This window comes from Camelus ferus, chromosome 30, assembly GCF_009834535.1.
Source record: "Camelus ferus isolate YT-003-E chromosome 30, BCGSAC_Cfer_1.0, whole genome shotgun sequence".
Taxonomy (NCBI): Eukaryota; Metazoa; Chordata; class Mammalia; order Artiodactyla; family Camelidae; genus Camelus; species Camelus ferus.
Genome location: NC_045725.1, coordinates 19,281,970 through 19,297,749, shown reverse-complemented (window position 1 = coordinate 19,297,749; position 15,780 = coordinate 19,281,970). Strand labels below are relative to the sequence as shown.

Genomic DNA, 15,780 nt, shown 5'->3' with positions numbered 1-15,780 from the left:
TTTAAATAGAGAATTTCCTGATTGATTTAAAATACATTACAGACATTAGGTGATTATTTGTTGAATATGCACACTTTACTTAGTATTTTCATAGTACTTTGTAAACCTTTTGTTGAAGTTTTGTATTTTAACTGGTGAAAGTATTTTCCACAATGCTGCTTAATACTTTAAGATTGTATCAATCTGTAAAAGTCTAAAGCAAAAAATGAATCCAAGAGCTCATTCACGTCCCTGTTTTACAAAGCACAGAAACCTGATGACCTGAGATAACCCTAATCACAATATCCTCCAATATTTAACGTAGGAAATTCATTGCTAAGAGCAGAGTCTCCTTAAACACAATGAAGTTCTTCTCCCTGTATTACCACAGCACAGCCTGTATTATCACGAAGAGCAAAGGGAGAAAACAGTGGCTTTTATCACAACATCAGATTATTTAGAATGGCTTCCAGTATACAAATTTTTAAAAATTCTTTATTAGCAGTAAACTTATTTAGGTCTCTGTATTAAAAGGTTTTTTTTTCCTTTTGTATTACAAAGCAAAGTTTTAATCCATACTATAAGAAAGCACATTTGATCCTAATGAGTTTAATCTTTCTTCTTCACAAGCATTTAAATCAAAGGCACAATAGAAGTGAATTGGTTTAAAACTGCTGGAGAGAAATGCATTCACACTTTCTCCTTTTTGCTCATTAATTGTATTTAGAGCTTTATGAAATATTTAAAAATTTATATAATGCCTTTCATTATTCTTAAATTCTATCATTAAATAATGGTGGTGGTATAAAATATTGTTTTTCAAAGGCTCAAAATTTTACATTTTCTAGTGTCTGAGAAATAATACTAGCTGCCCATAAATGATTATCTAAAGAATGATGACTTTTCTAATCTTTATTTTGCAGAGTCTAATTACTTAGTAAGGCCTCAAGCTCTTTGCTAACTTACATGGCCCATTATTGAATGCAACAAGTCAGCCTAGAATGACATATAACACAAAATCCTTTGCTTTAGGAAATCTTAGAAAACAAAACAAAACAAAACAAAACACTTTTAGAACCTATGCAGAACCTCTAATGGTGAGCAAACAAGAATCAGAAGTTGGAAACTAGAGATCCAGGCTCCGGCATCCACTCACAGGGTCTGAGTCTTTGAGTAGAAGCCCCCTTCCCTGGGACAGTCTTCCTCTTTTATCGAGTTTATAAATTGGGGGTGGAACAGGCAGGTTGATTGAACCCTAAAGTCTTTTCCAGAATAAAAAGTGTATGCGTCTACTGAGTCTTAAACACTCAGAATATAAGTAACATTGAGTTACTTGTGTTTCCTAGCAAATTATGACCAATGTGCCCCCAAAGTTACAGTACAATGCATAAAGCAATTTAAAAGTTCAGATTTTATAAGTAGTAGTTTATAGCAGTTTACAGATCATGCAAAATATCAAGTATAGAAAATGATATTGATAATAACAGTAAAAACGTTCAGGTATATAAAATGCATGACTTGTTACATTTGATGTGTTTCTAAGTGTGCTTTTGATTTTAAATGTATTAAACCCTGTTAGCCCTCTCATTTTTGTTTTCTCTCTACTTAAATTTAAACTTTCACCCTTGTTCAACTTTCAGCCTTTCTATGAAATCTTCCTTGATTATTCCTAACCTCACTGATCTGCCTTCTTTTCTGAATTCCCCAGAAGGAGGAACACTTTTTGTAAGGATGGATAGTTATATATATAATAATTAATGTTCATTAACCACCTTAATTGAACATTTCCTTCATTCCCTACTGGAAAACAAATGCTTAAAATAGTCAAGTGTAAGAAACTGGGAAATAATCAACAACCAGATGGTGGACACTGGCTTGAGAACCAGCATGCTAGAAGCAGGCAACCTCTTCAGCAGTTGAAACCTTCACTAGCGAAATTGAGATTGTTTGTACAGGAGGGATGAAAAGAAAACTCTGGGGCCTTGCCTGAATGGATCAGCCAGGCTCAGCTGAAATTTTCTTTTCCAGGCATTTGGACGTTGGCCGGCCCAAGACAGAGCCATTCTCACATGGGAATACAGCAAATGATTGAGCGAGAGGGACAAGGTCTCATGAAACTAAATAAATGCTTTGGAATCTCTTGGCAGGAGAAAAGAATACATTGGAAATGCTAATCTGGCCTGAGGAGGGCTAAAGGCTCCAAAAATGTCATACTCCATCTTCAATGATAACTTCATGGCCCCACGCTGTGGTCTTTGTCGTCTCCACAGGAGATGGAGACACCTTGGTAGAGGGGCTTTGGCTGGTCACAGGGCTAAGAGACAGGGTGCTCTGAGATCCAGGCAGGGATGATAAGGCAGGAGATGGGGTAACACCAGGCATGCAGATGACATGATTGGACTTGCCGTCTGCATGAATGATGATGGTGGTACCGTTGGCAGGCTTGCCAAAGTGGACAAAGTATAACAGAAGAACAACAAGGGTTGTGGCAATTAGACAGGCCAACAGACACACCAGGAATGTTTTCCAGAGTGACCATGGTTTTGGTGTCACCTGCAAAGGGTTATAAAAAATGAATATTTATTTCAGCAAATCACAAAGTGGTAACTTCGGTAAATGATTTCAATTAGAATACGGCTAACCTTTTTCATTACTCCAAATGCTGTAATTTAAATGCATAAATTTATCAGCTCGCTCTCTCTCTCTCACACACACCCCCTCCTTGTCCACAAGTTCATAAGGACATAGTGTCCCCTCCTAGTGAACCCTTTGTACTAAAACAATAAGGCTACATCTCAAATGCAAATAGGTTGGCTCAAGAATATATCACGTTAAGTTATTATCTTGTATCAGCTACTAAAGTTGCAGTATAAATTAAATTATCTAATTAGCCCTTAGGGGTAGAAAAATAGAGAAAAGGGATATCAAAACATTTAGATGGGTTACCTTTGAGTGATGGACAATTACAGATATTCTTTGGTTCACTGTCATCTCCCATTTCCTTCACATTACATACTGAGACTTTATAACTAGAAAATGACTTACTAAATATCATTTTATCTCTTAAACATAAATAAAAGGAATTTCACTGAGCATAGAAAGACATCAACACAGAAAAATAATCAGCTCTGGTACGGAGAAATTTCTCACAGGAACAGACTACAACCCTGACACATTGCTGGGGCCACAGGTCCTGGTGTTGCTGGGAGATCTTGGAGTTGTGAGGGTGTGGGGGGCACGGGAGGAGCACAGAGCCTCCAAAGGGCTAGTGGCCAGGGAGGGGTTAAAAGAGAGGCGGACCCTGCCCATTTTACCATTACTTTGAAGTAATGAAGACTAGTGAAGACTCCCCACTGCCCCCTCCCAGGCCCCAAATCTTACCCATTGTGGCTGTAAGGTCACAGGCAATCTACAACCGCAGTGCGTTCCTTCATTTGAACAGTATGGATTTCTGGGTAACTGCAGAGAAAGAATGTTAAATAAATAATCAATCAATCCTATTTTTGAGGATGAGGAAAATTTATTTCATCCAGGAACGTGAACACATAAAACACGTAAAAAAAAAAAAAAAAGTGTGAGAGTCCAACATATATTAAGTGAAGAGCCAACCAACTTCTAGGAAAATCTGATCTGAAACTCTAACAGCAGTTTAATGATATGAATTAGACAAAGAGATTTTTCATATTAAATGATCAAAGAAGGAAAATAAAAGAATCGTCTCGATGCCCATGGTTCATTTAACAAATTTCAGCATTCAAAATTGACGAAAACAGACAAGCAATACCAATCTCAAAGAACTAACAGGAAAAGAATAATTCCCAAATGTGACAAAGAAAGTTTACTTCAAAGCAATGACCAGCATCGTATGTTACAGTGAAACATCGGGGACATTCCTTTAAAGTCAGGAGAAGAGCATTTCCTGCCACCAATATTAGGCAATGCTTTTCTAGAAGTTCTCATTAGGATGTACAAGTAATGGAAATGGGAAGATAAAATTAACATTATTTGCAGATGACTGATTGCTTACAGACAGAATGCCAAAAATTAGCCATGTAATCTACCAGAAGTACTAAGAACTCATCACATCGGCTGATTATAAAAATATAAAAAAAAAATACGTGCAACAGCGCTCATTTCATGTGCGGGTATGTTGTAGTAGCAACTGCTCTTCACAGCAGTAATGAAGCATTTTAAGTGGCTAAGTGTGAAAACTGTCATAGGACTTAAAAGAAAACCGTAAAATTTTACTGAGGAACAAAGAGGCAACTTGAACAAATGTCTTTTTATAAAAGTTTTCTGTATTATAAGCTCTCAGTTCTCTGAATTTTAATAAAGATCTTTACAGAATTTTTGGAGGAAAAAACTTACGTAAATGGACAAAAATTTCATGTGGCAATATAAAGCAATTAAAGGGATAAAATGAGATAGAATTGGGGGGGACAATAAGCAAAATCTTAGCAGTGATTTTTCTCTGGGAAGGCTCACGGGTGATTATTTTAATATTTCATTTGTAATTTTCTGTATTTCCAGATGTTCTAAAATGTTCTAAAATAACAAAAACCCATATAGTAATTATTAAACCCCTTGTTTTAGGAGATCTAAGAGGTTATAGGTTGCCTGTTAGGTTACTAAAAAATGGAAATTCAAAGCATTCCATTTCACAGTCTCAGAAGTTGGTTTTACTGTGGGTTTTGGGGGCATAATTAATGAATTATTTGACTTAATGGAATAAATTTCATAAATGTTTTTGGCATATGGGGAAATACCATAACTCAAATTTAATATATTATGAAAAAGAGAAGGAAATAAAATGATATATATATGATATTAAAGCAATGACATATCACAGTATCCATAAAATATGAGACATCCAATGAAGTCTGTGGTAGTCTAGGTACTGATTCCCCAAACTGAACACAAATACAACTTGCAAATTGCAGAACAATTCTTATACCAAATCCTATCTTTGTGTTTACTTTGTCTGACTTGACTCTTGGTTCCAAAACCTCAAGTTAATTGTAAAATTCATATTTCTTTGTTTTAAACATAATAGTCAAGTTTTTTGAAAAGGAGTTCCATATCATGAAAAGATTATATGTGGGCAGCCTGAGTTCCATTTCTGAGTCTGCCACTAGTCATTTGTAAAATAAAAGAATTTGTTTCAGTGATGCATGGGACCCTTTCTAAGGGACGTTCTAAGAAATATGGATTTTTTATATTATGAGAGAAACATATTTTAGGCATAAGTCTTCCCATCATGAGACATTTTCCATAAATTACTTTGGAAACAGGCAGGCCAAAGAGAATAAATATTTTCATTGAATCAAAATATACATAAATATAAATAATATTATTAATATTTGCTATCAACATAACATTTCAAATCATCTACTAAAATTTTGTCTACTGGTACCTTATTACAAATTTCTAATATAAATAGAAAAATTTAGGCAAAAAGTCCAATGTACAATTCCCAAATGGTGAGGAAACACTACCTTGTATAGTAAATAACTCCCTCAATATTTGATTCCTGCTAAAAACATCCAGATTCCATTTAGCCTCTAATAGCAAACATCAGGAAAAAAAAAAAAAGCAACTTACTTTTTTCAAAGGGTTAAATGTTAAATGTTGAAAACAAGAACAATAGACATGAAAGCAATGACAAGCTACATACAATACTCACCAACTCAGCTGCGTTTTGTTCAACATCCACAGCGTGCTCCTGCTGTTTTCCATCCATTGTCCGAGGGGACTGGCGTCTCCAGTGGCGCTCCAAAGATATCTGTATTCACTTCGTGGATGAGAAGTTAGGAAATACTGAATTTATGTTAAATTAATAATCACATATTTACTCAATCTGGAATTTGCAAGCTAATAGTCATCTGTTTTCTGGGAAAATTTCCAAATTCAACCCCAAAGTAAACAATTTATGTTAGTTGGGAAAATGTAGATAGAAAAATGTGCTCCCTTCCCTAAATGACCTACAGAAAATGATCTCAACTTTAAGACTCTAGAATCCTGAGCAAATGTAAATCTTTGCCCTCCTTATTTCAGAAAACTTATTTAAAGTTGATTTCTCACAGGTTAGGAATTTAGCTTTTGCCTCTAAAAAAGCCCACAAAGTCACTCCTTAATTAGGAATATTGCCAAACTCTGTGCCTAAACAAGCAGAGGGATTATGGTGATGACTAATTTTAAAATTGTCCAAAAATAAGACAATATTGAGATTACTGGATCATGATAAATGGAGGTGATCGGTTAATAAAGTCTTCTGCACTGAAGTCAGTGGCTCAACTGAGATGGACAAGGGGGAAAAATACATTAAAACAGCTTTAACAAGAATTAAAGATAAAAACAGGAAATAAGTACATTTCAGTAGCTCTTAAGTACATAAATCGAGGATTATCCTTGGTAAATCTTGTCTGCTTCTTAGCACATGATATCTTGCTTTGGGCTATGAAATGATTTTGTCACTGTTTCTGATGATAATCTTTAAGATAAACGGGAACTAGAAAAGAAAGACTGTCTTTGGTACTTTTCTGTTTCTCACAAAAAAAGTGTCCATGATACAGCCTGCAAAACTGAGGTGGTGTTCCACCACAGTCTGAGAGCTGATCTGCTCTGACCCTTTGGCAAAGTGACCTGCAGAATAGATCTTCAGGTTGCAAAGCCAATAGATGCTGTGGAGCAGAAATTCAATCCCTAATCTAAGTCAAAACCCCACGTAGAACCAGAAAATAGATTCTTCATACACGAACCTAATAGACGAATCACTTAGTAATCAGGTACTCGCATGCAAATAAGATATGAGGTACTATATGTGATTGGATTCACCTATGATCTTCTGGATTTCTTTTATAGTTCAGCTTTAAAACAATGTTCTATGACCATTATTTGAAAATTAAAAATAAAACAAGCATCTACACAGGATGCTTCATTATTCCACTTTAAATCCATCAACTTTAGTTTCCGTTACTCAGTGCCTCCAATTTACTGTCTTGCTTATCATTTTTTCATTAGGTTATGAAACATCTGACTTCATATACCTTTTTCCAGTTAGAAAAGTGATATAAGCCTACTTTGAAGATAAATCAGAAAATTTAAAGAAAATAATCGCCTATCCACTGTTGAAATTGTCTTGGTTCCTCCCAGACTTTGTCCAATGCATATGCAAGGATAGTCACTGTTTTCCATTTGTCTTAATGGTTTCAGAACAGCCTGTAAGGTTAAAAAGTAAGATAGTTTACTTCACCACACTTCCATTCTTAAGTATTTAGATTGTTTCTATTTTGCAGCTATAATATTCATTAAAATAATTTTTTTAAATCTGTTTTTCAAAATTTTGGATGGTTTCCTTAGTGGAGTTAAGTAGATCAAAAACTCTTGATTAAAAAAAAATTGCTAAGTTGATGGAAAAAATTGTACCATATCACACTGTCCCTGGCCCTGTTATAACACAGCCTTACTCACTGTGTTCTCTGTGCTCGAACAATTTGACCGTTTCCTTATCTTTGTTATCAGGTCACGGAAAAAATGGATGTGTGTGGGTGTGTGTGTATTTATATCCTTTGTTTTATAACTCTGAAAATAAACATATTTATAACCGTTTAAACATCATTCAGTAGTCATTTATAAAATATCATATATGTGTATATTCATATTTATGTTTATTCTTATTTCTGTTTTATGGCAGTTTAACTATTATGGGTCATTGGGTTTTTTTTCTAGTGAACATTTTATGTACCAAAGACTTTTTACCCTCTACGTTGCAAATATTTTTTCCAGCATTTTTTCCGTTTGTTTTTTTTTAGGAATGATTTTCTGACTTACCAAGTTTTTTGAAACTTAGGAGGTTAAACTATTCATCTCTGATTTTTACATTTTGATTTTCAACTATTAACTCTTCAGTGCATTTGAAATCAATTCTGTTTTCCCCCAAGTGTTTAACCAATTTTCCTAGAACAGTTTTTGCATAATTTTTTCTTCCCTATCAATATATGATAAATGAGTTTTTTCGTTGTAGATGATTTTAGTCAAGTTCTTATGAACAATGTAACCTAATTACAAACAAATTAAATTATTAGTATATAAAATAGATAAACAAGTTTCTACTGTACAGCACAGGGAACTATATTCAATATCTTGTACCAACCTATAATGGAAAAGAATATGAAAAGGAATATACGTCTGTATATGTATGACTGAAACATTATGCTGTACACCAGAAATTGACACAACATTGTAAACTGAATATATTTCAATTAAAAAAAAAAGAGCCAAGGACAACTAAAGGTTGTTTGTAGGCATTCTGGCTATCATATTCAGGGCACAGATATCTTGACAAATGTGATTTGAACATCCAAATTTGTCTGCTCTATTTGAGCATTAGGAGATTGGTCTACACATATATTATGACATTTATTAATAACTCATCACACACATAGGTGACATCCTGCTGTCTATTCTGCACTATCATGTCCCTGGGTCTCATCAACTAACATGGACATGTATTATAGTGTCCGTTTTTCAAGGGGGGGACCAGGCCTATTTTTTGAAATGAATGTCCTGAGTGGTCAGTAGCCAACTGCACAATTTACAAGAACTTAATCAATACTGGGTGACTAACTGATAAACTACTGGTTTAAGTTAAGAAAGTTCCATAAAAATAGCTAAAATAGTTTATCCTATCACATTTTCCTTTGAATTCTCAACGCAGCACAATGCTGAGTACACAGGAAATATCTCACAAGTATTTGTAGAATGAAATGGGTATCATTGGAAATATTTCCTATTAAAAGACAATGCTTAGCACAATGCATTCAGTTAACTCTTGCTAATTAATCTGGTGAATCAGAAAGATTGAGCTTCCCTTTAAGTTTTTCTTTGAATTGGAAACCTTGCTCAAAACCCCCATTTTCTACTAAACCCTGCCTGGTGAGCTGATGAGGAATCTGTAATCATGACCTCATTTTCTGATGATTTCACCTTCTAGCTCATATTTATAAAATTTGAACAAATGAAGAGCTCTGTTTTAACTTGACAGCTCTGGCATTTTACATTTATTTTGTGACTAAACACAGTGCAGCTTATACTTGGATAAAGGTACTCACCTCTTTGAGCGCTCAAAGAAGGGTGCCAAACCCCACAAACCAGTTGGTGATATTAGGGAAGGCATTCATAGGGTTCCAAGCTAAACTGAGTTTCAAATGATGGGTAAGAAATTAGCCAGGTGAGGAAAGAAGAGTGAAAGCTCCGGGAAGAGTCAGCAGCCTATAAAGAAACTGGTGGAACGTTAAGAAGTTCATTAGGAGTAGGCTGGAAAGAAAAGAAGGAGCAGATCTCATGCAGGGAACTAGATTTTATTCTGAAGGCTATTTGAAGCCACAGTATTCCTTTAAGCATGAGAATGACAAAACAGAAACTGTATTTTTGACAGCTTCCTCTAGTGAAGCAGGGAGAATGGGTTGAAAGGGCAAAAAAAGAGAGAGGGAGCCCAGGCTGGAAGTTGAGAAAAAGAACCAATTTTAAGAAATAGTAATGAAGATATGGTATGTTTATACAATGGAATACTATTCAGCCATAAAAAACAACAGCATAATACCATTTGCAGCAACGTGGATGTTCCTGGAGAATGTCATTATAAGTGAAGTAAGCCAGAAAGAGAAAGAAAAACACCATATGAGATCGCTTATATGTGGAATCTAAAAAAAAAAAAAGAAAAAAAGAAAAAGAACATAAATACAAAGCAGAAGCAGACTCATAGACATAGAATACAAACTTGTGGTTGCCAAGGGGGCGGTAGGTAGGAAGGGACAGACTGGGATTTCAAAATTTATAGATACTGACAGGCATATGTAGAATAGATAAACAAGATTATACTGTATAGCACAGGGAAATATATACGAGATCTTGTGGTAGCTCACAGCAAAAAAAAGTGACAATGAATATATGTATGTTCACGTATAACTGAAAAATTATGCTCTACTCTGGAATTTGACACAACATTGTAAAATGACTATAACTCAATAAAAATGCAAAAAAAAAGAAATAGTAAAGAGGTGAAATCAATGTCCTTTATAAATTTATGGCTCAATCTGACATCCAAAATTAAATTTTCAGCTGATAGGATTTTCGACGTACATGGTTTTGTGAGTGACCTAGCTTATATTAATGGCTGAAAATGTCCACTAGTGTGTCTAATGAGCTTATTGGGAATTCTAAGTTCATATAAACATGAAATAAGTGTATATTTTACAAAATCTGTTTTCAGCTGTGCTACGTGGAATCCCTCTTTGCCAATGGATAGCAGAGTGGCTGTCATCTTTCCTGAAGCAGTAGTTTTTCCATTTCTCCATGCCTACATCACTGAGGCAGTTTCTCCAGTCTCCTGCACTGTCCTCAGTCTTTCTCATGAGCACCTAGTGTCAATCCATGAAGAAGATCCTGTGAGTGGGTACAAACTCCCCTTGTGTCTGTGGCTCCCAGTGCTTTTGTGTTCTCACACTAGCTCAAATTCAGCCTTGAGAAATTTCATAAAAATTTTTGGTTGAAATTCTACCTGCTTGTATGGTAACCCCAGCACTTGGGTCCCATCTGTCCTCGGAGGCACCTGTCTTTATTTGAATTTCAGGCTAGTAGGTTGCCCTGTGCTTTCAGTTCTCTGATGGTTTCAAAAATGTAATGACTTTGTGGATTATCCATCTTTTTTGTTGTTGTTGGAGTGGAAGTGATGTTCTTTTCAACTTTCTACATCTTGGTACATTGATGTTTTAGGCAACTTACCTAACTGCTCTGAATTGCAACTTTCTCCTTCATAAAATAAGGACATTAACACTTACCTCATTGAATTGTCATGAGGATTTTCTGAGATGTAAAGGACATAGACCACAATAGGTGCTTATTAAATGTAAGTCCACTTTAAAATTGCCCACCCGTGTTTATTAGGAGCTCACTAAATCTCCGTTGCATCAATCATGTTACTTCTACACACTTTAATGACTGGGTGGTAATTTTGGTATCCCTTTCATACAACCCATTTCAACACAAGTTTTCACTCCTTCCAAAATCAAAATAATTGATTGGGGTGACGGGGATGACAAGATTTTAACCAGTGCACCTGAGCAAAGCAGGTCTAGTGTTATATGGGAGTGCATGAGATTTCTTTTGCCTTTTATTCATCTAATTGGTTCATTTAGCCAACATTGGGTATGAGACTCCTACTATGTGCAAGGCTAGATAGCATTCCAGCCTGGCCTTTAGGGTCCTATTCAGCTTAGAGGAGAACACGACAAGGTGGGAAAGGTTCAATGCAATTGGAAATTATACTCAGAAGCAGACCCCAGTGCAGGGTAAGAAAGAGAGAATATGTTGAAATCGGAATGAAGTGATGACTTCAGTTCCCACTCTACCTCAGAGCAAGGAAAGGAGGCACCATCGAAGAACTTCATGAAGCAGGGCTGTTGTGAGCCCTGCCTTCCTCACATACCCCGCCCCTCTGCCATCTGCTCCCACGTTCACTTCACCGCGTGGACAACCTGAGTGGCCCAAACCTCTCCACTCAAGACCACCTTTCCTAATTGTCCCACCCTAGTCCCAGCTCTCTGCTCAAAATATTCCAGGGGGTGTCATTGTCACAAAACTCATGAAACTATTTTCAAAAGAAAAAAATGTGCTAGGTAGGTGGTCTGCATTTGCTGAAAAGAGAATCCAATTTTCTTTAATGCCATTTTTTTCCAAAAATATTTTTCTGAGAAAAAATTAATAGTAGAAAATTTAGAAAATACTGAAAGGTCTAATCAAGCAAAAAAAAAAAAATGCCTAGAACCTCACTATTTGATAAAATGATTTTTTAGTATATTTCTGTCTTTTTATCTTGAAATTTCACTATATATTTTATAATCTGCTTTTTCACCATGTTTTCAAGGTATTGGAACATAATATGACTCTACTGTATTTCACCATGTAATCCTTCTGCTTCTGCTTTGGGGTACTTGTTTTCTAATATTTTGTATTTGTAAGTAAATCTATTAAAAATTATTTGTACCAAAAATTACTTTCCTATGTTTTAGGCATTTCCTTAGTGTAGCATTCCAATAATTGACATCCCCTAACAAATGTCATAACATTTTAAAGCTTTCGGTACCTGTTGCCAAGTTCCTTTCTTCAGTGTATTTGGACTGATTAATAATACCATCAGCCAAATGTAGGTTTGTCCATTTCGCTTCCTGCTCAGCACTATTCAGTGTGTTTTATTTCCAAAGTCATTAAGGAAAAAAGGCATTTGTCATTTCATTTAAAAATTATTTATGTTGAAGACTTTTTATTACTGAATTATTATTCTGCTTTTTCATATTTTCTATTAATACCCGTGGTACATGTAATTAAAGAGACCTCAGTGATTTTCTGAGTGTAATTATCTTTAAGCTTTTAGAATAACATTCTCTTCAGGGGAAAGAGTGTACCTCTACCTACTGCAGACATTATGGTTTGTTCCTCCAATTCCAAGGAATTACAGCTATAGGAGAAAAACGCTCATTCCTTGGAGGACTTTTTAGTGTATCTTGAAGAAAATGAAGGTGGCAAAAGAGGAACTTTTCTAAAAGGCATAAGGCTTTAGGTTGCATAAGCTCAGAGTCGAGCCCCCATGCTGCTACTTATTGCTGGAACGGGTGAATTATTCAAAAAAATCTAGTTTAACCAAAATGAAAATCAGAGTTAGAAAGGCCTTCCTTTGTCCTCTTAAAGTGACTTAATCATGACACAATGTTGAATTGATGAAAACACATCAAAAAATGTGTTAATAGTTGTTCCATTTTTTACTGGGGTGAAATCTCTGCCTTTTGAGAAGAATCTCTTGGCTCCATTGAGCTGTTTCAATATATCTGAATTTCAGCCAGTATTGGCGATGGCCCAGCAAAGGACTGTTATCTTCACTTGAAACGTCAACATCAGCCTTCTGGAAGCAGGCTTTTGATATTAGCTTTGAGAAAGAAATTTATAGCAGCTGCTTAGTTACCTTTTGTCCTGATACAGTTGCAGTTGCTATGACTCAAGCAATGACAATCCTAAATGAATTATGTTAAATCTTTAGCTTCACAGCCGGCAGCCCCACCCTTTCCCCTAGAGCGGGAACAGATGTGCTGATCAAAACAGAATCATAAATTGTCACGTTCTGGACTTGGTGGCCAAGATGGTGGCGTAGATCGAGCCTGATCTCGCCTCCTCCCATGCACACAGCAAACTTACTCCTAGATTGCCAAGTTCTGGTGGCATTCTACCTCTTTCAGTCAGATGGCTGAGAAGTCATCTTAAATTAGTAAACAGGAAAGAGATTGAATTGTGAGCCAATATTAAGCAAATCTGAAAAGGAAATAAATGAAGGATAATTCAAGAAAATCAAAGATTATTGGCATAAACATTAACCCAAGTGAGAAAACCAGAAAAACCATGCCAAGGGAACTGAAGCAAACAAGAGATACAGCAGCATCCAGGAGAACTGAAGCTAAAAACAAAGACCAGAGTCCACCAGGTGCAGCCTTGAAAAGAAGTCAAGTAGAGAAGATTTGGCCACACTCTCTCTTATGTTAGAAAACTGTGTTCCATTTAGCTGGAAAGCAGGGCTTCATCTGTCTTAGAACGGTTGTAATCAGAAGTACAGTCTGGCAGCTAGCTAAAATCATTGTAGATGTCTGTGATGCACCCACAAAAAATGTTTTAAATTTCTTGTAATTTTGCTAGGAAGGGAAAATATACTACAAACTTTCAAAGTAGCATATGATGAGATCTGGATATAAGTGACAAGGAAATGAGAAATACAGAAAAGGTACATAAAGTTTCAGTAGGTAACTAGTGGGAGAATCCAGAAAGGTGCTTAGGCCAGAAACTAGGCCTGCCTTCTCGGGAAGGACCTGCTGAGAGTTGTGAACGAGAGCACAATCTCAGCTACCCCTGGGAAGGGGCAAGTCTCAGTCCCCAAGCAGCTCCTGGCATCCCTGGGCAGGACTCAGGCAAATTATCCATCCTAAAAGGACCAGACCAGAAGAGCAGTGCCTCCTAGCAGGTGTCCAGAGCATGCGCTCAGGACTGCAGCACATGCCAGGGGCTGCCCAAGGAAAGCAGGGCCATAGGCTAGGAGGCTGAGGTTCAGAAGTGGGGATTCCATCCCCAGAGATGAGAACAAAACGGGATGGAAGCAAAACTAGGGCAAGTTTCCAGGCCCAGTAAGAGGATGGTGGGGAAAGTAGGATATGAAAATAGAAAATCGGAATGGAGGACAAAAAGAGTCATGAGCCTACCGCTGTCCTGCTGTGAGGAACTGGAGGACGAAACTCCAGTGCGTGGGTGGGCAAACGTGCCTCAGTGCACTGCCATGTGGGACCAGCTCTGACTCTGGGACCCCAGTAGAAACATCATACCCCTCTCAGGGCTGCAGCCAAGATGGTTCAGAGCCCAGCGTAGGGCCTTGATTTGAATATTTGGAGTTCTTCTCACCCAAATGCCATCTTCCTAACTACAGCATCTTAAGCGAATAGATGGATAATTTTGTCTCTGCCCCACAGGCAACATTTGGCGATGCCTGAACACATCTTGAGTTGTTACATCAGGGGGTAGATGCTACTGGCATCTAGTGGCGAGAGGGCAGAGATGCTGCTAAATATGCTACAGTGTACAGGACAAGAATGAAATGACCCCAAATATGGACAGTGTTGAGGCTGAAAAAACTTGATATAAAGTATTCCCAGCCTTCACTCCTGGCACTTGCTACTTTCAACAACCTTCTGGCACTTGTTACTACTGGAAACTATTCTTTGTTTATGCATCTGCACATTTATTGCCTATTTCTCCTATTGTAACGTGAACTCCTGTAGCTGCAAACTCGTTCTTCTTGTTCGCTGCTATATTCCCAGAACCTGACATGCAGTAGGTACGGAATAAATGTTTGCTGCATGAATAAGTTGAAATGAATGAATGATAGAATCAATGCATGAAAAAGGGCAAAAATGCAAACCAAAGAAACTTTGACTTCAAACTCCGTTGGTATGAAGAAGGTTCAGAAGAGTTCCTAATTCGGTTCAAAGGCATGTTCAGCCACGCAGTAATTCTATTATATGTATGTGTGTTAAGGTTTCCACTGGAGTGTAAGTTCCTTGAGGTCAGTGTCCAGATCTTCCTCATCTCTAGCACAGAGCTGAAGCCAGTCATGGTGTCAGAGCACAGACTTTACAGCCAAGACACCTGTGAAACATTACTCGTTTACAGATTATTGGGGATGTCAGTAGAAGCACCAGATTCAGCGCTTTAGGTCATGAGAATAACGTGCATTCCACAGGCAGTTAATGTAGAATCTGCATGTTTTTCTACCCTCCCCAAATTGCACCTGAGGTCACATCTCATCATCGCCAAATAAAAAGTTGTCACAGTTTGAAAAGTGAATACTCTGTCATTACATCATTTGACCTACACTTCATTTACCTGCATAAAGCCTGGTAAATGAGATTAAACAATCCAGTGGTTTATATTTGAGTAAAAGTGATGTTCCTCCTGCTTGTGTAAGACAAGAGCTCCCTACTGCACCCTTCCCTTCAGACAGCTTTAGGAATGATGAAATGACAAGCGAAGATGATCATCTCCAAATAGTTAAAATAGAGAGAAAACTTCCAAATAATGTTCAGCAAATACATTAATGCTGAGAAGAGAAACAAATAGAAATTTCTTTAGTTGTGGAAAATAATGCAACATAAAAAATTTCTTCAGTTGTGGATATTTTTAGAACAGAGGAAAGACTAGAGTGTATGGTGGATT

The 15,780-nt window shown here is 36.8% G+C and overlaps 1 protein-coding gene across 3 annotated transcripts; it reads right to left on the bottom strand.

The window, feature by feature from the left end:
• Positions 1-454: 454 nt before the first annotated feature.
• Positions 455-6,229, bottom strand: LOC116660642 (dynactin-associated protein-like). Of its 3 annotated transcripts, none has more exons than XM_032470550.1 (4): positions 6,211-6,229; positions 5,663-5,770; positions 3,361-3,438; positions 455-2,532 (listed from the first exon to the last, which is right to left on the bottom strand). In XM_032470550.1, exons 2-4 carry the CDS (start codon positions 5,717-5,719, stop codon positions 2,188-2,190), a joined length of 480 nt encoding a protein of 159 aa, XP_032326441.1. In that variant the 5' UTR covers positions 5,720-5,770; positions 6,211-6,229; the 3' UTR covers positions 455-2,187. The 3 variants fall into 3 exon arrangements, with proteins under 3 accessions (XP_032326441.1, XP_032326440.1, XP_032326439.1); XM_032470549.1 differs by lacking the exon at positions 6,211-6,229 and adding an exon at positions 5,965-5,983; XM_032470548.1 differs by lacking the exon at positions 6,211-6,229 and having other exon boundaries at positions 5,663-6,082.
• Positions 6,230-15,780: the final 9,551 nt, after the last annotated feature.